Source organism: Aphanomyces invadans (assembly GCF_000520115.1).
Source record: "Aphanomyces invadans strain NJM9701 unplaced genomic scaffold supercont1.35, whole genome shotgun sequence".
Classification (NCBI taxonomy): Eukaryota; Oomycota; class Saprolegniomycetes; order Saprolegniales; family Verrucalvaceae; genus Aphanomyces; species Aphanomyces invadans.
In genome coordinates this window covers 305,495-324,826 of record NW_008580180.1, presented here as the reverse complement: position 1 = coordinate 324,826, position 19,332 = coordinate 305,495, and the positions used below count along the sequence as shown (strand labels likewise).

At 55.6% G+C, this 19,332-nt stretch overlaps 8 protein-coding genes across 10 annotated transcripts; 5 read left to right on the top strand and 3 right to left on the bottom strand.

Moving 5' to 3' along the window:
* Positions 1-647: 647 nt before the first annotated feature.
* On the top strand, positions 648-2,356 carry H310_11986 (TKL/DRK protein kinase). Its single transcript, XM_008878881.1, has 6 exons — positions 648-846; positions 898-1,136; positions 1,224-1,445; positions 1,511-1,553; positions 1,626-1,795; positions 1,913-2,356. Exons 1-6 carry the CDS (start codon positions 703-705, stop codon positions 2,211-2,213), a joined length of 1,119 nt encoding a protein of 372 aa, XP_008877103.1. The 5' UTR covers positions 648-702; the 3' UTR covers positions 2,214-2,356.
* A 1,009-nt stretch (positions 2,357-3,365) lies between these two features.
* Positions 3,366-4,130, top strand: H310_11985 (hypothetical protein). The gene has a single exon (XM_008878880.1). It carries the CDS (start codon positions 3,380-3,382, stop codon positions 3,929-3,931), a length of 552 nt encoding a protein of 183 aa, XP_008877102.1. The 5' UTR covers positions 3,366-3,379; the 3' UTR covers positions 3,932-4,130.
* On the bottom strand, positions 4,066-6,588 carry H310_11984 (hypothetical protein). 3 transcript variants are annotated; one of them, XM_008878879.1, is made up of 7 exons: positions 5,681-6,588; positions 5,359-5,546; positions 5,107-5,294; positions 4,770-5,057; positions 4,596-4,721; positions 4,344-4,545; positions 4,066-4,284 (listed from the first exon to the last, which is right to left on the bottom strand). In XM_008878879.1, the coding sequence occupies exons 1-7, from the start codon at positions 6,576-6,578 to the stop codon at positions 4,111-4,113; spliced, it is 2,064 nt and encodes a 687-aa protein (XP_008877101.1). In that variant the 5' UTR covers positions 6,579-6,588; the 3' UTR covers positions 4,066-4,110. The 3 variants fall into 3 exon arrangements, with proteins under 3 accessions (XP_008877101.1, XP_008877100.1, XP_008877099.1); XM_008878878.1 differs by having other exon boundaries at positions 4,596-5,057; XM_008878877.1 differs by having other exon boundaries at positions 4,344-4,721.
* Positions 6,589-6,749: 161 nt separating this feature from the next.
* On the top strand, positions 6,750-8,272 carry H310_11983 (hypothetical protein). The gene is made up of 6 exons (XM_008878876.1): positions 6,750-6,948; positions 7,053-7,125; positions 7,193-7,645; positions 7,701-7,812; positions 7,871-8,057; positions 8,110-8,272. The coding sequence occupies exons 1-6, from the start codon at positions 6,761-6,763 to the stop codon at positions 8,225-8,227; spliced, it is 1,131 nt and encodes a 376-aa protein (XP_008877098.1). The 5' UTR covers positions 6,750-6,760; the 3' UTR covers positions 8,228-8,272.
* A 15-nt stretch (positions 8,273-8,287) lies between these two features.
* Positions 8,288-9,792, top strand: H310_11982 (hypothetical protein). The gene is made up of 5 exons (XM_008878875.1): positions 8,288-8,464; positions 8,526-8,611; positions 8,664-8,721; positions 8,785-8,896; positions 8,949-9,792. Exons 1-5 carry the CDS (start codon positions 8,294-8,296, stop codon positions 9,533-9,535), a joined length of 1,014 nt encoding a protein of 337 aa, XP_008877097.1. The 5' UTR covers positions 8,288-8,293; the 3' UTR covers positions 9,536-9,792.
* Positions 9,784-11,697, bottom strand: H310_11981 (CILIATE-C4 protein kinase). The gene is made up of 6 exons (XM_008878874.1): positions 11,513-11,697; positions 11,394-11,454; positions 11,257-11,349; positions 10,777-11,204; positions 10,479-10,717; positions 9,784-10,424 (listed from the first exon to the last, which is right to left on the bottom strand). The coding sequence occupies exons 1-6, from the start codon at positions 11,672-11,674 to the stop codon at positions 9,863-9,865; spliced, it is 1,545 nt and encodes a 514-aa protein (XP_008877096.1). The 5' UTR covers positions 11,675-11,697; the 3' UTR covers positions 9,784-9,862.
* A 16-nt stretch (positions 11,698-11,713) lies between these two features.
* On the bottom strand, positions 11,714-15,114 carry H310_11980 (hypothetical protein). Its single transcript, XM_008878873.1, has 3 exons — positions 14,562-15,114; positions 11,941-14,502; positions 11,714-11,884 (listed from the first exon to the last, which is right to left on the bottom strand). Exons 1-3 carry the CDS (start codon positions 15,066-15,068, stop codon positions 11,804-11,806), a joined length of 3,150 nt encoding a protein of 1,049 aa, XP_008877095.1. The 5' UTR covers positions 15,069-15,114; the 3' UTR covers positions 11,714-11,803.
* Positions 15,115-16,742: 1,628 nt separating this feature from the next.
* H310_11979 (hypothetical protein) lies at positions 16,743-18,941 on the top strand. Its single transcript, XM_008878872.1, has one exon. It carries the CDS (start codon positions 16,864-16,866, stop codon positions 18,802-18,804), a length of 1,941 nt encoding a protein of 646 aa, XP_008877094.1. The 5' UTR covers positions 16,743-16,863; the 3' UTR covers positions 18,805-18,941.
* The last annotated feature ends 391 nt before the right edge of the window (positions 18,942-19,332 follow it).

The window sequence follows — 19,332 nt, the reverse complement described above, 5'->3', positions numbered from 1 at the left end:
CCAACGTAAGTTATTTTTTTTCATCGTACGGAATTACGGATATTCCATTTTTACAACGAATTTGAGAGATTTGATACTACTAAAGAAAGTCCAAATCTTTTCGCCAATCCGAATAACCTCAATCGCAATACCCAATCAAATCGCAGGATGCGATTTCAACAACACTTTGCTGGGACATTTCGACGGCTTGACGTTTCAGTCGAGATGCGGATGGGCATATTTTGATCGCAAACTATTCCGAGCCAAAGTCGGTTCAACGCCGCGTACGACTGAGAGCAATCGGCCAAAGAAGCAATGGAATGACTACTCACCGTGAACTTCCTATCACACGGAATCAGCGGCATCGTCTTGACTGACGACGGGTCCGTCGCGACCAAGGTTCGTCCACGTGATCTACGATCGTTTGAGCGGCGTATGAGCACTGTGAGGGATCGAGAGCGATGATGGTCCGTTGTGTGTCTCTGACATATGCCTTGGAACCCGCCGCCAACGCAATACTCGTGAGGCTGAACGAGTTGGCATGGCACCGACGATGGCTTGGGAAAGGCTTGCACACAATCGTGCTGTTTGGAAATCTCACATTTTGTCATCCCACCTGGAACTGGCGTACTTAAGAGAGCATAGGTACAAAAATAGCGTGAGTCACCGACCGAGCTTGTTCCTGAAGCGCGCGACTGCGGCGACACAGAATCTGGCTGCATCATGGGGTGCTGCTTCACTCAATGCATTCCAGACGACAAAATGGTGTCTCAGTTTGAAGCTGAGCTGAATGAGGATGTCCACGTGAGCGTGAACAAGCTGCAGAGCAAGAAGAGCACGTTCTCGGGCCATGCGTCGTTGTTGCGTGTACTGTCGTCGCCAAAACGTTGTTGCACTCATGACAGGTTCCGCGCGTAGGCGGACGAAGTGCACTGCTCGCAAGAGATCGGAAAAGGTGACTCGGGCACCGTGTACAAAGGAACGTATCGCGGAAGCACGGTCGTCGAGAAACGCATGACGATGTCAAGGACCAAAGCAAGCGAGGCCATGGAAAAGTCGCTGGAAGTTGTGGCATCGCGCATGAGCAGTCTGCGCCACCCCAACACTGTTTTATTCATGGGCGTGTGTCTGCGCGACCAGTCGTTCTGCATCGTCAGGTCTGTCCGCATCGTCCAGCTCCGTTGTGCATACATCGATCGAGTTTGTCACAACATGGGAACTGACAGTATTTCTGTTTCTTGCAGTGAGTACTGCGCCCGTGGTTCGCTGTATGATATCCTGCACACGTCACAACCATCCCAGCTCCACACCATGCACAATATGACGGACGGTATCAAGGAAGACAAAGAGGCGTCGGAGAGTGGGCTGCACTGGAACCTGCGCTGTCGGTTGGCGCTGGGTGCCGCCCGGGGACTCCTTTACCTTCACAGCGCGACCCCGCCGTTGGTCCACGGCCAGCTTACAAGGTATGCTTCTACAAAGGCAACGATGGTCATGTTTGGCACCCTGGCGTCGTTGACTTCGACTGTAGCGCGAATATCTTGGTCGACGACTCGTGGAATGCGAAATTGGCGGTACGACATGGCACTTGGGCCCACTGCATCTCCATCAACGGACGTCGACGGTCATGGTGTCGCTGTGAATAGGATTTTGGAACGAGACAGGTGTTCCAGGCCGTGCAATCCAAGCCACGGCATCCGGCCAAAGCCACGGGCCGGTTGCCCTACTGGACCGCACCAGAAGTTCTCAAGGCCGTCAGCGACAATATCGACATGACAGCCGAAAACCCCCAAGGCGCCGACATTTACAGCCTCGGGTATGCACTTCAAATTGACAAGGGTGCTTTGTGTTGTCGAGCTCTCCTCGATGCAGGACTGCGACGAACGCCTCCCTGTCGTCGTATGGCGACACCGAGATCTCATACTTTGCCTAGGTTGATCCTGTGGGAGCTCATGTCAGGTGAAGTGCCCTTTGCCGAATGCGAAGACTACATTCAGCTGCGCAAGTGCGTGCTGTCCGGTCAGCGCCCAGCCATTCAAAGTGGATCGACGTGTCCTTTAACTTGGACCCAACTCATCACCAAGTGCTGGTCCCAGAACCGGACGAGGCGTCCGTCGGCCGCCCAGGTCGTCGCGACGCTCGAAGAAATGCTGCGATCGGAACCGATGATGAAAAAACCGTCTTCTCGAAGAAAACGGACGGCCAAAGCTCGATCCCGGCGGCAGAAACTTTAATAGACGTATGACAAATCCAAACGGGACATGTCAAGTCGTGGACCGAGCGCTCCAATCCCTTTCAAAACCAACGAAAGCCCAGAAGTCACCGTTGTCGCGGGTCGTGGTGAGCGGTACCGCATTGTTTGCGATCAAACAACTCGGTGCCTCGTTGGATACACTTACCGCAGTGCTGTAACGTGGCTGGGCCTTGCAGTACCCCTCCTGCAAGGCATCCCCATGGCTACAACTGGGGCCCTCCTTGACCACCCATTGCTGGATACGCGACCATGTTCTTTATCTGACCGGCCAACATAGTTGAGTTCACACGCGGAACAAGTGCACTTTGCATCCTAATCATCCTCGGCAATCGTCCGTCCAGCCCCGGGGGGAAGAGTGTGCGCGCGAAAGCACAATCCGGTGTATCTCGTGCATGTTGTCCAAATTGTCACGACAAATTCAGTTCAAGTCACACATGGGAAAGTTACGCCTCAAATTTTGAAAGGATTGGTTCGAAAAGTATCACACGTAAGGCAGCCGCGATGATGGCTTTGTCGGCGGCGAGTAAAAGTTACACGGACCAAAGTGGGAAAGACTTGGTTGACGTAGTCTTCTCAACAAGGTCCAGGAGGGGATGGTACGGAGACGTTTGGGATTTCTCCCAGCACCCGAGCCCTTTACGTTTGCGTTGTTTTCAGTGAAGTCTATTCTGTTGTGAGAAGAACCATGCCGGTCGTCGTGGAGTAAAGTCGTCGGCCTCAATTGGTATCGTGAGGATGTCCCCCAAACCGTACCATGACTCTTGCATATTCCCATATCGCATTTTGGGAGACTGCCTTGACATGCCTCTGCGGCGCTCGAGGCCATGGGCCATGCCATTGAATCAAAAGGTCCACCAACTAGGCATGGGTCACGAACTAGGGGGCCATTCCGACGCCCTAGTCACGCACCCAACGAGATAGGTGATGCAGGTGGATCTCATGCCCTACAGAGGGTGCCCCCGCGTTGCCCATGTCAAATATGGTGTGCAGTGTTCAGGTGCTGCCACGTCAGGTGTTGTCTACCCGTTGACGACACCGTTTCCGGATATTTATCCGGATATGGATGTCCTGAACCAATCATTTCCGGATGTTTCGGAACGAAACAAACGTCTTGAACGTATGAATGACTCGTCACTTTGACTCAAGATGTCCTCCGCTGCCACCCGCGACATCATCACGACCAACTCAGCGACGTTGGGCCTCCAAGCCGGCGCCGCTGCGACAGTAGTTGCTGCAGCGGGAGCGACCCTCGCCCACTACAACTGGCCCTTCTTCCGCAACCGCTTGGGCGTGAGTGGCAAGGTCGGCTTGGTGGCTTCGGCTGGAATGGCAACTTTTATCATCGTCGCCGAACGCGACTTGCTCCGTGGTAGCCGTAACCCCGAAGAATACCTCAGCGACTTGCAAGCAAAGAGTAACACGGACGCCGCCGCTGCTGCCGCCACGCAACGGCCCCACTCGTTGCCATTGCACCTTCGCTTTGCAAACCACGTGCTGGACTACCCGTTTCGCACGCTCGCCATGACAGCGATCCCTCTCGTGGGCGGCATCTACTTGCACCAGAGCCAGAACAACAACATTCAGTTGTCGCAGAAGATCATGCACACGCGCATTTACGGCCAGGGGACGTGCGTCGTGCTGCTGTTGAGTACGATGGCGCTATACGACTACATGTCTCGACGAGGTCGCTTCGAATAAGCACCGTCTACACAACGCCATAGTCCATGCCTTGTGGGCAGTCCTAATTACTCGTGTCCCGCTGTCCATCGTCAAATTGTCATGAGCTACCTCCTTCAGTTGCAATGCGGCCCAACCCTTCACACCCCATTGTTCCCGCGTTCAGCGACCGTGTTCGGATGGTACTCGCCACAGCCCTTCTATTTGTTATTACGAGCTATCGAATCGGGGCTCCGGCGGCGATACCACAGAATGTACGGCGTGTCGGTCGACGACGCCATGAGTGTGTGGTGCACCATCGCATCGTCCACAGCACTCACCCGGCTGTCGTTGAGCAGCACCCACCGTCGCCCTGATGCATCGCGCGCCGTGGCCTACGAGCCCGATTGCGTCAGCGTACGCCTGCAAAGGGTATCCCGTCCAACCAACGTACGTCGTCTTGGGTTCGAGCTACAAAAGTGTAATAATGGCCGTGGTCGGCGCGGCTGCCGGCATGGATGGTGGCGGCGTACAAGTCATACGCGACATTGGCACTTGCGACGTGATTGCTATGCCCCATGGCGCGCTTCTCGTCCACCGGAAGATGGATCGATGTCGTGCAGGCGATATGGGTGCACACCTTTTCCCGCACGCCCCTGGTCCAACCATGACGTGTCTGTTCCAAGTGCGCCGCCGTCCTACTTACCGTTGCAGGTTGTACTGGAACCGACTCAGCGTCACCAGCAAATGCGGCGGGGCATCCGCGATGACTGTCTTTTTCGTCGCGTCAACGCGGTCATTGCATACCTCGCAACAGTACGCGTTGTCGCCGCTAGATCGTTCACGTCACACGTCGCACGATGGCCAGCGTCGTTAGTACCTCAACGTTTCCGTCGCGAATTGGGCGCGCAGCAACGTCAGCAGCGGGAGACCGGCACCTGTGGTCGGCACGGGCACGGTGATGTCCAAGAACGGCTCGGTCGTTGTCGAGACGGCGCGACACCGACTGCACGTCACGTGGCGCGCCACGTTGCCGTTGAACACGTGGCTCCATTCCGCGCGGCTCTCGAGAAAATGCGTCATGACGAGGTCCCACAAGTAGTGCAAGAACTCGGACGCGTCTTGTTGGCGACTCGTTTGGAACTCGGCCGCCAACGCCGCGCGAAACCTATCTCCACCGATCGGCGTCCATGCCACGACGACAGGCGGCAACGTACCGCGTGATATGCTGCAGGGCCACACATCCACTGCCTTGTGCCGACATTTGCCGTACAAGGAGCCCAAACTCGGCCGCGACGACCGCCGCACCGTTGCTCGGAGCAACGGTCGATGGTAGCTTTCGTTTTGTTGGAGTCGGTGTCGTCGACTCAACGAGCTTGCGAAGCGCCACGGTGTGGTACAGTCCCTACAGACAGTCGTACCAACGCCTGAATCGTCAGCGGTCCACTCGATTGCGATCAATCCTACACCTGTAACACTGCGTTCATGTAGCACGAGTTCCCGACATTTCGAAGGCCCATAAAGCCATGAATAATCGCGTCGGCGCCGCCATTCGACGGCGTAGAGGCGTGCGGCCCCGTGGCCGTGTCGGTCGACGCAAAGGGGCTTTGGTCACCGTGCTTACAGTTTTTCCAGCGCAATTCCTCTCCAATTGCCTCTACTCATGCACATCATTAGAAACGATGGGCGGTTCGACCACGACGAAAACGCCGCCATGTCCAACACTCACACATGGGAAAAGGAGTCGGCAATTACTCGTGCAATGTCCACACAGGAGGAGACGGACCGTACCGACATCAAAGGAAGGCGAAAGTGGTGGAAGCATCGAGCAGAGATGGCTCAACTTGGCTTGGACGAAGGGATGTCCAGGAAAGGCAAAGAGCAGGCCCTGCAGGAACTCATGCAGGTAGATCAAAGTTGCTGTTGGCAGCGATGTCGGCGGCGGGGACGTGACCCACGGTGCGACGCGGTCGTAAAAGTGCGGAAAGAACGCCAGAAACACGTCAGCATTCTCTTGGAAGCCGAGGAAGATGGTCTCGAGCACGACGAGACTTCCGTGGATTGAGTTGGGGCTTTCAAGTTGCTCGGCAACGCTCAGGATGACGTCGTTGCCGCCGGTGAGAAGCACTTGCCATTGATCACATTTCACCAAGAGCAGCAGGAATTGCTTGACCCACGCACCGGTGTGCCCCACCATGGGCAATCGGCCGCATTTGATCAGGACGCTTGCAAGCTTTTCCGTGCTCAAATAGAGATCCTTCACCAACAGAAACGTCGAGAATGGCGTCGGCGAACATCGTTGGAACACCGACACAACACGACTCAGCATGTGCATGGGTCGCATCGACATGTAAAGGAACAACACCTTGATGACAGGGATCCACTCGGCATGCCGCGTTTCGCACTCCATCCATAAAGTACAAGCGTCGCTCGTGTCGCCCGCGACTTGGTTATCTTTGAGGTACCGGCGAGCACACACGATAAACTGGTTGGGCAATTGTTGCAACGCATGGACTAGCACAGGGACTTGAGGAGGCGTGGACCCTTCCGGCCACATGGCCCAGCACACAGATGCGATGCTTTGCTGCTGCTCTGATGACAACGAGCACGACAGGATGTGGTCGATGCACAACTTCTTCTCTTCGTCCGACTTGTCACTTAGAAGAACTCCATGGAGGATTTGGTCCATGTTGGTATGGAGCGATATGGTCGCATTATCCGGATAGTCGACATGTCGGAAAAACGATAGAAAATGTTCATTTAACCCGCGGATTCACAACGTCGAGGTCAAGAATTTATATATTAAATAAATGAATTCGGTCCTGGGCTTTGGAACCCACGCGTGATCTTCACATTGTACGAAACGATCCCATGGACTTCCGTGAGTCGACGCGGCTCCTTCAGTGCCCTCCTGCCACGGAACCGTTCGCGGTTCAAGAGGATGGGTCGATTCCAGACAGTGTCAAGGAAGATACAATCCGTCGCGCGAAGGTGACGGTGGCGGTGCTCGTTCTCGTCAACATTACAACATGGGCCGGAACGATCTTGATCAGTACAACGTACGTCCCCTTTTCGTCACCCTCTCCTTCATCGACACTAAAAGCTCGTGGGCCTCGCCGATGCGATCGCGTTTACGCCCGCCAACGTGTTGACTTGACGATAGGTACCCCGTGATCTTGTCGTCTGCCGTGGTTGCGTACGCGTTGGGTCTCCGCCACGCAGTTGATGCCGATCACGTACGTCCATGTTCTTGATGCGCTCACATTTCCCCACTTCATGAGCATGTTGACAATGGAATATTAGATTGCAGCGATCGACAACGTGACGCGCAGTCTCCTTCAGCGAGATAGGCAATCGGTGACCGTCGGTCTGTTCTTTTCGTTGGGCCACTCGAGCGTCGTCATCTTGATGTCGATCGTTGTCGTGTGCAGCGCGTCCACGATCAACATGGACACAAGTAAATCCATCGGTGCTATTGTCGGCGCGGCAGTGTCAGCAACGTTTCTTACGTTGATTGGACTCGTCAACGGATTCGCCTTCATCCGCATCTCGCAGCAATGGAATGCAGCGAGACATCATGCGACCCCCTCGAACGAGGAAATCGCCGACGGCGACAACGTTCTGGCGCCGACAGGACTCGATGGCGGTATTCTGCATGCATGCTGCCCGTCGCTGGTTGGTGTGATAGACCAACCATGGAAGATGTATCCTCTGGGCTTTCTCTTTGGCTTGGGATTCGACACAGCGTCCGAAGTGGTAACGCGGTGCACCTGTCGTCCATGACATGCTGAGGAAGGCATCACACATGTAGGCGCTTTTGGCAATTTCGGCGCTCGCGACTCAATCTGGTGTGCCGTCGTGGGTCGTGCTGGTGCTTCCTGGACTGTTTACTTGCGGCATGAGCTTGATTGACACATTAGACGGTGCTCAGTGTCTCCACATGCATGGAGATAGACTTGGCGCGTTGACGCATATGTCCAGGGGTCTTCATGCTGTGGGCGTATGGATGGGCGTACATTCACCCGGCGAAAAAGCTCTTCTACAACATGTTCCTCACTGGACTGTCATCATTCGTGGCACTGTCCATCGGAGCGGTCGAAGCGTGCGGCATCTTGGTCGCGCAAGGTCTCGTCACGGGGTGGGCCGCCGAAGTCATCCGCAGCATCAAGTACGTGCATGTGTGCTTGTCGCCACGATCTTGATCGTGGAGCGGTGTGTAGTGACAACTTTGAGCTGCTCGGATGCATCGTCTTCGGACTCTTCGCCGCGTCGTTTGGCATCTCTGTCGTCGTCTACAGGGCCATGTTTGCCACCGTTCGCACGCAGACGGTTTCATAGGGATTTCCATGGAAGTTTTGAAAATGAAATTGAACTTTTTCGGAATTTCACGAATTTTCAAGTTAGATGAAAACTTTGGAAACATTTTCCGATCGACGGGAGGTGTCGAGCGCGGCGGACGTCATTGGCGCCATGATCGTGATGGTGCTGTCGCCGGCGAAGACGCTAGATATGTCCGAGCTTGAAGCGAACTCACCAAGCACCCAGCCCTTGCACCTGGACGATGCGTCGGAGCTGGTACGTTCGATCTTGCACACTTGCTGAGGAGTCGAAGCCCATGCACTCGTATCTGGCGCAGATCCACGACCTGCGGAAGCTTTCTCTGAGCAAAGTCAAAGCACTTCTTGGCGTGAGCGATGCCCTGGCCAAACTCAACTACGACAGGTACGCGCGACAACGTTCGCTCCACAGGAATGGTGCCACAGTCATGCTGTAGGTACAAGCAATTTATCATGGACGGATCGGCCACGTCGAAGCCAGAATCGTTCAAACAGGTAGGTTACGTGTAGATGGCCATACGTCAATGACGGTGCTCATCGCGTGATCTTCCTTTCCAGGCCATATTGGCCTTCGATGGACCGGCATACAAGGGGCTCCAGAGTTCCACGTGGAGCGCTTCTGACATGGAATTCGCTCAGGCCCATCTTCGGATTCTCTGTGGGCTTTATGGTACACCTCTCGTTCCTGCATGCATCATCTCTTGATGAGTGCATCAACCCAGGTACACTGCGGCCCCTCGACCTCATTCAACCGTATCGATTGGAAATGGGTCAAAAGGTCGTCACGGCGCGGGGCAGCGACTTGTACTCGTTCTGGGGGCCCGCCATCGCGAAAGACATCAACGAAGCATTCAAAGAGTCGTCGTCTGCCAACATCCTGCTCAACGTTGCGTCCATCGAGTACTTTAAGAGCGTCGAACTGACTGCCCTCGATCCATCCGTCACAGTCGTCGACTGTGTCTTCAAGGACGATGGCCAGATCAAGTCTGTGTTTGCCAAGCGCGCGCGGGGCCTCATGGTCCGCCATGTTGTGACCACTCGAGCCTCGACATTGGCTCAAGTCCAGGCATTTCACGCGGAAGGGTACACGTTCAGCGCGAAGGAATCCACTGGAACGCAGCTCATTTTCAACCGATCGAAAGCAGCCGCGGCCGAGGCGCTCAGGCTGACGCGGGAAGCAGCCGCCGCAGCCAAGAAGGGACGGCCGAAGCGACCCACCCAAGAGGACGAACCCGTGATAGTCACGCTCGGCGACGTGAAACGATCGACGAAACAGCCTAGACGCGCCACGTCCGGCCGTCCGTCGTGACGGGTCCATGGAGCCAGCAGGTCGCAGCGACAGCCCACTGCGACTGTTTTCTAAGCTCTCGCTTACCTGTCGACTCGAGCACTTTCGCCACCCCAAAAAGTGGCAGCGCCCTGCATTGTCGAGCCATATTCGAGGGGTTTTCCAGTCAGGTATGGGATAAACTAGATGTGTTTGAGCAACGAGAAGAGCATGACATGCTCCGCTGCATGCGACGGTCCCAGCCTCGGTCTAGCACCCCCGTGGAGCTGCGATGGCCCTTACGTATGTCGTCGAGGTGAGATGGGTTCCATTCATATTCCCCCCTGCTTGCAAGTCGCATGCCATGCATCATCGAGTTTCCTCGAGTGCTTCTGGGGCACTTGGGTTGCAGAAAACACTGGAACGACTTGGGTTGGCCATGCTCGGGGTGTTCTGTGGCAGTGCCGATGCAGCGAGTGGTGTCGTGTATTGCGACGACGGCGCGATAGTTGCGGCCAAAAACGGATGGGCCAAAGCGTCGACGGGCGCGATGCGGTGGGCGGGATCGACTTCAAGCATGCGCTGCATGAGGTCGACCCCGTGTGTCCACCGCCGACTGTCGATGTTCATGCCGCCGCAGTCGCGGATGCATTTGCGCAAGTTGGCCACGACGTGGAGCTGCCGCGCCGCGATCTTGTCGGCGTTGCGTCCCGTGGCTGCAAGCAGCCCCGTGACGAGCTTCTCGCCGTCGACGCCGACGCGGGCTTTGTATGGCAGCCATAGCGGGACCCCACATGCAATCTCGAGAAAGACGCAGCCGACGGACCACATGTCGAACGAGTGGGGGCGGCAGTGTGCGTCGAAGTAAGCTTTCACGTGGTTCGTTTGGTGCTTGGTGCGCACGAGCTCGAGGATGTCGGGGGGGACGTATCTAGTCATCCGACGGTCGTCGGCACAACGTCGCCATGCACGGTATCTGGCGTACTCTGGTGTGTGGGCACTCGAGAGCTTGGGCGACATGGCGGTAAATGCAGAGCCAAAGTCGATGAGTTTTGCAGAGAGTGTGAGAGGATGGAGCGCCGACCCGACGGCCGTCTGTGCTGACGGCGTCGTTGGCGTTGAGAACGCGTGCTGGACTAGGATGTTGTCGGGCTTGATGTCGGCGTGCACGAGGTGGCGACTCGCCAGTGCTTGAATGGCCAGGAGGAGCTGCCTCAAAAGAGACTAGATGGCGTGAGGCAAGTGCGCATCACGGACGAAAGGGGGAGAAGCGGGCAACGTACCTTGAGGAGGACGACGTTGTCCCGCATGGCCGTGTACAACGGGCGGTGGCGAATTCGATACGTTCGCGATCCACGAACAAACTCGCCACGAATGTCAAAGAGCGCGTTGTGGAGGGTATCGCCTCCGTGCTCAAAGGCGAGCCACAAGTCGCGCTTTGTTTCGACGACGGCCAAAAGTGGCACGATGTAAGAGCTGACGTCGTCCTGGGTGGTTCCCCCGGCGGTGGGGGGCAGAGACAGGTCGTCGGGGGGGACGGGGCCGCCGGATCTGCCACATGCGTCCATTGAATTCAAGTGTGCGTTGGTGGCGGGCACGTTGATCGCATGGCGCAGCCCATGGAGGAGCTTGCCGCACACAACGGTTGCGTTTGGAAAGAGTTTGAGCCCAACGCGTGCTTCGACGACGCCCGACACCACCGCTCCATCCTCTAGCGCACGGGAACCACGATCATCATTGTGGGGCACTCCGCCAAGTCATACCTTTGGAGATTTGCTTGAGCGCAAAGTGCTCGTCGCACCGCTCGCCGCCGTCACGACCAGCTCTCACCACTTGCCATACCGTTCCACAACCCCCTGGACGCTTCCGTTGTGTCAATTTTCCACACAATGCATCGTACCAACGCCCAACTTTTTGATCTTCGTGTAGCCAGTTAACTGTCTGTCGTCGGCGGCAGCCCCCTAGCACACGCCAACCAGGTCAGTCGACATGACGCCGGTCGACTCCTTGTGTACCCACCAGCACCATCGACACGCCCTTGGCTGATGTGGGTGTGTTTGGTCGGGTCGACCTCGACGCAGACAGTGGAGTCCGCACCGGCCGGAGCTTCCCGGATCCGCTGGACCGTCGAAGGACGGTGGTGGAGTCGAGTGCGGCGACGTCCATGGGCCGCGTCGGCATGTGCCAGCTTTGGCTAAAAATACAAAGAGACCAACGAAAAACGCGTTCTGCAATCTTTCGTCGACAAAAGCTCGCTGTTCAACCTACTACTCTACAGTCACACACGGTGGGAACGACAGTCGCATGGATTTATTGGTTGCCGCCCGACGCTTGGGCGGTGGCGTCCTCGGCAGCTTCGTGCAGTCGGCGCTGGACTTCAGCGGCAAAGTGCTACACCGCATGGATTGAGAAACATGGACAAACGGATGGAAATGGGAAGGGCGTACCTCGCAAGACACTTTGAATTCGTCCGTGTCCATCTGGAGTGCATGGCACGCCTGTGGGTTGGTCGTCAGCATGTGCTGCGCGGTCTCCAAGAACACGGCGAACTCGTCAATGTTGTCCAGCTCACTCGTGAATTCTTCTTCGTCGCCCATGTTAAAAAAGTACCCTTCGTCATCGTCGTCGTCTCCGGCGCGCCGCGTCATTTCCCGCAGGAACGCGGCGGTTTCGGCGTCTTGCAGCGCTTCTGCATCTTCGTCCGACGCATACCCGCCACGATCGACGAGCTGTTCGACTTCATCTTCGTCCAACCCATCGTCGCGTTCGTCGTTGTCGCTGCCGTCGTCGTCGTGTTCGTTCGTTTGAATGTCACGCAGCTTGTCGACGACGCCGACCAACAACGCATGCAAGTGTGGCTGCAGCGACGCGGGCAATTCCGCAAGCGGCAGCTTCAAGACGGCCGTGATCCCGAGGACAAACATCTTTTGATCCAAGTACTTTTTGAGGTGGGGCAGGTGCGACAGCCATGCCTTGACCAGCGGTTCCGTCGCGTGGAAACCTTCCATCGTGGTCAGGGTCAAGATCGGGTTGTAGTGGAGAGCCGACGCAATCACGCCAAACAGCGCGGTCACGACCTTTTGCTTGAGCGACCGGGACAGCTTCAAGCACGTGATTTGAACAATCATGGGCACGCACACGTTGATGTCGTGGCGGATGCAGTTGTGCAACAGCGAGTAGAGTAGTTTGCATGCCCCGATCAAATCGGCGCTCCGGTCGTCGTCGTCGTCCTGGTCGTCGCCGCGCTTGAAGATGCCAGCGGCCATTTGGAACACCATCTCCAAGTACGACACGCGCGACCCGTCCGTGGTTGAGACGATGCCGCCGGCCAAGAACGACGCCACATCCATGCCAATGTAGTTATCGATCACCGACACAAAGTTGGACGTGTAGTCTTCTGCCCACGACTGGTAGGCCGTGAAAAGGAGCGGAAACAGCGACCAGAGCGACGGCGCAATCGACTTGCTGTAAAAGGTAAGGGTCACCAGCACGTCCAGGGCGCTTTCAAGGTATTCCGTGTAGTCGTCGCTGCTCAAGATCATCGTGAGCGCGGGAACGAGCGAATCCAGGAACAGCGGGTAGTACTCGGGTTGGTTGTGGATCGAGTACAGGATCGTGTTGACCGTGTCGAGGCACGACGCAGCAGTCATGCACGCATCGTCGTCTTCGTCGCCTTCCTTGGCAAACTGATTGAAGCAGTCGACGAGCTTCTCGATGAGCTGTACGGCGTACGGCCCGATTTCTTCTGCGAATTGGTCGATGATGTGCTCGAGGGCAATCACGACTTCGTCGTTTCCGATTTCGTCCATGAGCTTAAAGTACTGCTCCATGATCTGGGGCAATACGGGGCGCATCGCGTCCAGCACGGCATTCGAGTGCTCGTACATGACGATGTGGCGCAAGGCCTTGGCCGCTTCGATGCGCACGGGGAGCTCCGAGTCGGCCATGCTCTTCATCATGCTGTTGGCCAGCTCGGTGATCGTGGCGTCGGAGAACACAATGTCTGTCATGAAGTCCCCAGTGAACATCTTGCACGCCCGCAGACGGAGAAACCCGTTCGCGTTGTGAAACTCGGGCAAGACGTGGGCTTGCAAGAGCGATTCGATTTGGGGTTTGTGCGCCTTGGACTTGACGAGCAAGCCCTGAAGCGCCGACAGTCCGTGGAGCGCAGCTTCCTTTTGGATCACATCCCGCGCTTCAATCGGCGAGTTCAAATACGTCGTCAAGATTTGGTTGTAAAACATCAACACGTTGGACAAGCAGTCCTTCCCGCGGAGCGTGCACAACCCATTGAGCACTTCTTGCGCCGCATTGACCGGGCTCAAGTACCCTTCCATGAAGTCATGGGTCTTGCGGACAAACTCATGGGGGTCTTCAGCCCACAGCTGGAGATCGGCAGGCGTCAGGCACAACGTCGGGTGCACAACTTCAAACAGCAAAAAGTGCAAATGCGGTTTGAGTTGCTTGTACGCCTGGGACGACTTGACGGCTTCGTTGATGTATGTTAAACTGAGCTGGACGACGCGATCCGTGCAAAATTGGCCTTGCTTGCGCAGGGCGAGTGTTTCCAGGATCGTCGCGAGCATCGGTGGGTTCACGTGCGAACGGTAGTGTTTGGCCATGTCAGCGTTTTCGGGTGCCGCGCTCTTTGGATTCCCCCATCGCATGTAGAAGCGCGTAACGACCTGCAAAATCCACTTCTTGACCTTCCACCACGGCCACTTTTCTCGCTCTTCAACAACCGTGGGCTGGTGGAGGGGCTCGACGCCTTCCGACGCTTCCGGAAGTCGCTTGGCAAGGATTTGACGGAAGATTTCCATCCACGACGACATGCGTTGGATGTTGGCAACGTATGGCGGCAACGACACTTGCACACATGACCAAAAGATCTTGCATATCAAGTGAATCATGCGCGCGCCTTCCAGCGAGTTGTTGTTCACGAGAGATTCGAGCATCGTGAGGAGGAGCGGGAATGTCACGCCGACAATCGTGTTCAGATCCGCACGGTTCTACGTACAGAGGTGGAAGTTAGGCTCTTGGGAAAGTCGACGACGACGCATGAACGAACCTCTTCGTTGCGGTATTCGTAGTTCTTGCACAAGCGACGCAGGACTAGCAACGAGTTGCAGATGCGCGTGGGGTCCCCCGACTGGATGTTGGTTGTGATTTCTTCGACGAGACCGGGCCATTTGAACGGAAAATCAATGCGCGCAATTTGATTGACCGCTTCGGCGAGCAACGACCGGATCGATCGATCGTCGACACCCGTTGTAAGCAAACCTTCCATGATATACTTGCGGTACTCCAACTTGTCCTCGAACGTGAACACACACACGACAGAGCGATCGGGCTGGGTTTCACCTTCCCAGTGCTTGGACACGATGTTTTTGAGCTGGATACCGGCCGCTTGTCGGATTTCCTTCTGCACGTCGACGTTCGAAATCAACTGCATAAGCAGCACAATCGACCCACGCACGGTGTGCAAATTCTGGAGCGCGGCTTCAGCTGCCTTGCGCGCCTCTGCGTCCACGGCAAACGTGTGGAGCAGAATATTGTGGAGCGTTTGGATGTCCATCGCCGCGCGCTGCTTCCGTCAATCCCTCGAGTCGACCGCAAAATGCTCTCTTCGGACCGGATACGTTTTCTCGACGTTGATTGGCCACGACGAATGGTTGGTGCTTTTCAAACCATTATCCGGAAAGCAACCGGATAATGGTATCCGGTTGCTCAAGCCGGCTACGTCGTCGAATCCGTCACCAAATTTCGCGCAATGTCTCACCGCCACCCGGCTCGTGGTGAGCAGTTGTTCAACCATCCAATTGAGACCGAGCGCTGTACGAACCCATCTCGCAATGGGTCGCCACGGGGGTTGCCTCTAGAGCGCGCTCCAGTCGAGTCGCATCACTCGTACACTTTTCAACTGCCACATGGTGCACACATCATTCATGGAAGGGGTGGCTCGTATGCCACGAATAAACGCAGTACCATAACCATGATCGTAGATGGAATTTGCGTGCGCTAGTCTCTGGTGTAGAAGCTGTGCAAAAAAACTCGACTGCCAGCACTCGTGCAACGCTGGACGTGGCAACCAAAAGCGTATATAGACAGACGGAGCCATCCATTCAAGCGTCCCCCCCACCCCGTGTAAGTACGCATAGGCGACATTCCGACGGATATCCCCAGCCAACCACGAATGCCTGCACCGTGTTTGTCACCCAAGCGCACCACACATCTTGGTAAACGGTGTGCGCATCGGTAGTCGGTGCGGTCGCCCAGCGCAACGAAAACGTGGTGGGTGGGCCAAGCAAGTTCAACGAAAAGGTGGTGGGTGGGGCGTCGCTCGGGATCCTTCCAACATTGTTCGTCGATTGTCTGTCCTGTTAGGATCGAGCCAATCAAACTCGAGGAAGAACATTGAAGATCTCCGGATACAAGAGGGTGTTATCCGAACCGACAAATCTCCTACGATCAGTTCTGCGCGGATCGATCGGATCCGCGTGCCATATTTCACATGACACGTTTCTGCAACATTCTCACCGTTTGACGCGCTAATAATGGATATCAATCCGCAAACGGTACGTGCGCTTGCCATGGTGAAGCTCTGTGAAAAGTATTTGGTCAGTTGACCCAGCTTGCGATGTCCCGCTCGTTGGTTCGCCCGCAAAGTCCATAGATAAGGAAATTGAACTTGCAAGTGCTCAAGAGACAGATCTGCGGCAAAACAATATGGCCAGATCGTGACCCGAAGCCGTGTTGCGTACAACACATACCCTGTATAAACTAATAGCTGCATTTGTAGGAAGAACGCCTCAACATTCAACTCGACCTCTTGAATACTATACCTTGTGGTAATAATACTTCGTAGACGTAGAGGGGCCAGTGCGTTTCTCCCCGCACCTTAACAGTTTTTCGAAGTGTATCCGTGTGGACTTGATTCTGGCCGTTCGAAAAATGCAATGCCGTCACGACACCGCGCACCCATCGATAGAACTGCCAACGACGTCGAATCTGTGCTCCCCTGCTTGAATTAGTGGCCAGAGCTGTGTTAAAGGAGTGAAAACGGGGCGAAAGTGTCGATACACAGAGTGCAACCCGAGTTCGAACGGCCTGGGAAAGATACCACCTCGCGAGATTTAACGTGAAATTGGCACGTCCCATACAAATTCCAAGTGAGGTTGACGCTGCGGAATTAAAATCGCAACATACAAAACTGTAGCTATCTCACCTACCATGTGACATCCAAATGCTCCAAAACGTCAAGTGCCGACCACTCTCGAGGAGGAGGTACAGTAGCTGGCGCGACTGCAGGGACCCTTGGCACACACACCACAAGTCCTTCCGCGTCCGTCACGAGGTAGCTAGCACCAGTCATGATGCACCTGCTTCTCCATTGTGGGTGCAAGGACTCGAGCGAATCGCCGCGCCATCTCCATGCACGACTCGAGGACGCGCCGTCGTCGTCGGCCTCCGTCCTGGGTTCCCAGCAACGATTGTCGCAGCCTGCGGCCAAGCAGCTCGGGTACGAACGATTCAACATCAACTCGAGCTATTCGGCCGAGAGCCCAGCATCTTCCCATGCAATCCATCGCCATGCAGCAACCGTCTCTGCCAACAACCTTAGCATTCCTTCGTCCAGCGGCAGCAACCTTGTTGTGGCGCCGACACCCTCGGTCAAAGCATCTCTTGATCCATTCAAGTCTGGCCGAGTAGCACCGTTGTGGCTAGAAGGCGAAGAGAAATCGATGGGTCTCCCCGATGGGGAAGTCCCCAACTTTCAAACATTTTGTCCGTACGAGCGGTGGTCGGTGGCATTTGCGTCACCAGGCGACTTCACAATCAAGGCCGCGCATGTCAAGAGGTCCAGCGGCACCGTTTTATTCAACCTTGCGTTGGTTGGGCTGCCGGTTCCACCGCCAAGTGCGTCGTCCGTGACGTCGCCTCATCACTCACTGTCGCGAGGTCGCGCCGAAGCCAACCATGTTTCCACAAGTTTCTTCTCCATGTACGCTTCGTCCGATCAACGCTACGCCCAATTTCCGCGACCGCGACAGGACAAAGTGCAGTCCGTCTCCATCGTGACCAAAACGGAAGAGGAAATTACGGGATTTGTGCATTCCATGGCGCTGCGGTTGCCTGGCCACAAGATTGTGTCGTCGTTCACGCGCAAGATGAACAAAGCCGGGCGAAAGCTAGATGATCGCATTGCCGCAGTCGTGGACGTGCTGTCGTTCATACTGTCCATCACGCACATCGGAGCCCACGGATTGATTCCTGTCAAAGAGCCCGTGCCGCAAGACCTCCGAGTGCGCTTGTTCCTCCACTTGCATTGCTGGAACACTCACATGGGTGCAGTGCCAACTGGATCCAACTCGTGCGACGGTCGGTTGGAGTCGCAATCTCATTCAGAGAAGATGCCGACGCCCACGCGGAAGTCCATTCCGTCCGAATGGTTTACCACATCAGCGTTGCCGTCCAAGGTCGCTCTTTTGTCCAACGTGTCCAGCTCTGGAGCCAAGGCGTCGACCTCCATGCGACAAAGCATGAGCAGCTCGAACCTTCCACGAATGCGCCGTCGTTCGCTTCCGCAACCAGCGGTACCCATGCCGTACTGCACGACATATGTACCGCCCAACGCGTGGAGAAAGAAAGCCAAGAGCGTCGCTGGCGCGTTTACGGTAGTGGTGTCTGGCATTCACGTGCTGGACGACGGTGTTGTGGAGTACATGCTGACGGTGCTGTTTGTGGACAACCTGTCGCCGTCGTCGGCTCCGCGCATGAAAACGGTGGGCCATCGATACCAGGAATTCAACGACCTTGCCGTGCATATACGCCACAAGACCAAGATGAACGTGTCAATGCCCCCGAAGACGTTGTTCCGCAGTGTAGACCCAGCTTTCTTGGAGACTCGATCGGTGGACCTCCAGTGCTTCATCGACACTCTCTTACCGCTTCACTTCATCGGTATGTTGGATCAACGAATCGACATGGCAGCCGAGCCCCGCGTGCGTGCATTTCTTGAATTACCGACCGTCCAGTGGAGTGTTGTCGCGGAGCTACCCACGAAGAAAGATCTCGATCGATTTCGTGCGTTGTCCAACTCATCGACTGCCAGCTCTCGAAGCCTGTCGCTACCCAAAGAAAGCGATGACGAGGACAGTGACGACGGAGTCCACGATGACGATGAAGACGATGGCAGCGGTGGAGACGAACGTGTCTTCGCCGACTTCGAGAATCGCGTGGACCGGCCGTTCTTGAGCAATCGACGTTCGATTTCGTCGCAGTATTATCCCGTCTCCCGTGGAGTCGCGTGAAACACTATATCGTCAATATGACACACTTGCTTGCATGCCTTCTTGAATCTTATCCTTGCATGGGATGCTTGCGAGTCCACTGCAGCGCTTCTTCCGACGGGCATGGAATGACCGCCGTGGAGTCTGAGGAAGCGCGGGGAATATTTGGCTTGTGAAGTGCAGTGACATTTCAATATGCTAGCATACATTGTTCAAGTAATTTCCACATATTGTGCTTTTCAGATAAAATTTCCATTTTGAAATGTCTTTGACAAATCGAAAAAACCCGGATAACACAGAATATCCGGATAACTGTCCATTATTTTGGGTTCTAGACATTGCAAGAAAGTGCCGCCGCTCCACCATGATCATCGACGTCGTGGGCCACGAGCATGCCGCCGCCAACACCGTGCTTCACGCGCTATACATGTACTACTACAAGAACGTATCAAAGGCGGATATAGCGAATCTATTTCGCAAAACTCCCAGGACTATTGCCAACTGGATATCCCGCTACGAAGAGCATGGAGTTTACGAGCGAAAGCAATA

Bases quoted from the DNA above. Each gene is read 5' to 3' on its own strand.
- H310_11986 (XM_008878881.1), top strand. From the start codon at position 703: ATGGGGTGCTGCTTCACTCAATGCATTCCAGACGACAAAATGGTGTCT. The intron at 847-897 runs GTACTGTCGTCG...TTCCGCGCGTAG, and splicing joins GCCATGCGTCGTTGTTGCGT to GCGGACGAAGTGCACTGCTC. The intron at 1,446-1,510 runs GTATGCTTCTAC...CTTCGACTGTAG, and splicing joins GTCCACGGCCAGCTTACAAG to CGCGAATATCTTGGTCGACG.
- H310_11985 (XM_008878880.1), top strand. From the start codon at position 3,380: ATGTCCTCCGCTGCCACCCGCGACATCATCACGACCAACTCAGCGACG.
- H310_11984 (XM_008878879.1), bottom strand. From the start codon at position 6,578: ATGGACCAAATCCTCCATGGAGTTCTTCTAAGTGACAAGTCGGACGAA. The intron at 5,295-5,358 runs GTGTAGGATTGA...GACTGTCTGTAG, and splicing joins ACATGAACGCAGTGTTACAG to GGACTGTACCACACCGTGGC. The intron at 5,058-5,106 runs GTACGTTGCCGC...CGGTGGAGATAG, and splicing joins GCCCTGCAGCATATCACGCG to GTTTCGCGCGGCGTTGGCGG.
- H310_11983 (XM_008878876.1), top strand. From the start codon at position 6,761: ATGGACTTCCGTGAGTCGACGCGGCTCCTTCAGTGCCCTCCTGCCACG. The intron at 7,646-7,700 runs GTAACGCGGTGC...TCACACATGTAG, and splicing joins TCGACACAGCGTCCGAAGTG to GCGCTTTTGGCAATTTCGGC. The intron at 8,058-8,109 runs GTACGTGCATGT...AGCGGTGTGTAG, and splicing joins GAAGTCATCCGCAGCATCAA to TGACAACTTTGAGCTGCTCG.
- H310_11982 (XM_008878875.1), top strand. From the start codon at position 8,294: ATGAAAACTTTGGAAACATTTTCCGATCGACGGGAGGTGTCGAGCGCG. The intron at 8,465-8,525 runs GTACGTTCGATC...TATCTGGCGCAG, and splicing joins TGGACGATGCGTCGGAGCTG to ATCCACGACCTGCGGAAGCT. The intron at 8,897-8,948 runs GTACACCTCTCG...GCATCAACCCAG, and splicing joins GATTCTCTGTGGGCTTTATG to GTACACTGCGGCCCCTCGAC.
- H310_11981 (XM_008878874.1), bottom strand. From the start codon at position 11,674: ATGCCGACGCGGCCCATGGACGTCGCCGCACTCGACTCCACCACCGTC. The intron at 11,205-11,256 runs GTATGACTTGGC...CCCGTGCGCTAG, and splicing joins GCTCAAGCAAATCTCCAAAG to AGGATGGAGCGGTGGTGTCG. The intron at 10,425-10,478 runs GTACGCCAGATA...TCGGATGACTAG, and splicing joins TCGAGTGCCCACACACCAGA to ATACGTCCCCCCCGACATCC.
- H310_11980 (XM_008878873.1), bottom strand. From the start codon at position 15,068: ATGGACATCCAAACGCTCCACAATATTCTGCTCCACACGTTTGCCGTG. The intron at 14,503-14,561 runs GTTCGTTCATGC...CTCTGTACGTAG, and splicing joins ACGAATACCGCAACGAAGAG to AACCGTGCGGATCTGAACAC. The intron at 11,885-11,940 runs GTACGCCCTTCC...CATGCGGTGTAG, and splicing joins AATTCAAAGTGTCTTGCGAG to CACTTTGCCGCTGAAGTCCA.
- H310_11979 (XM_008878872.1), top strand. From the start codon at position 16,864: ATGATGCACCTGCTTCTCCATTGTGGGTGCAAGGACTCGAGCGAATCG.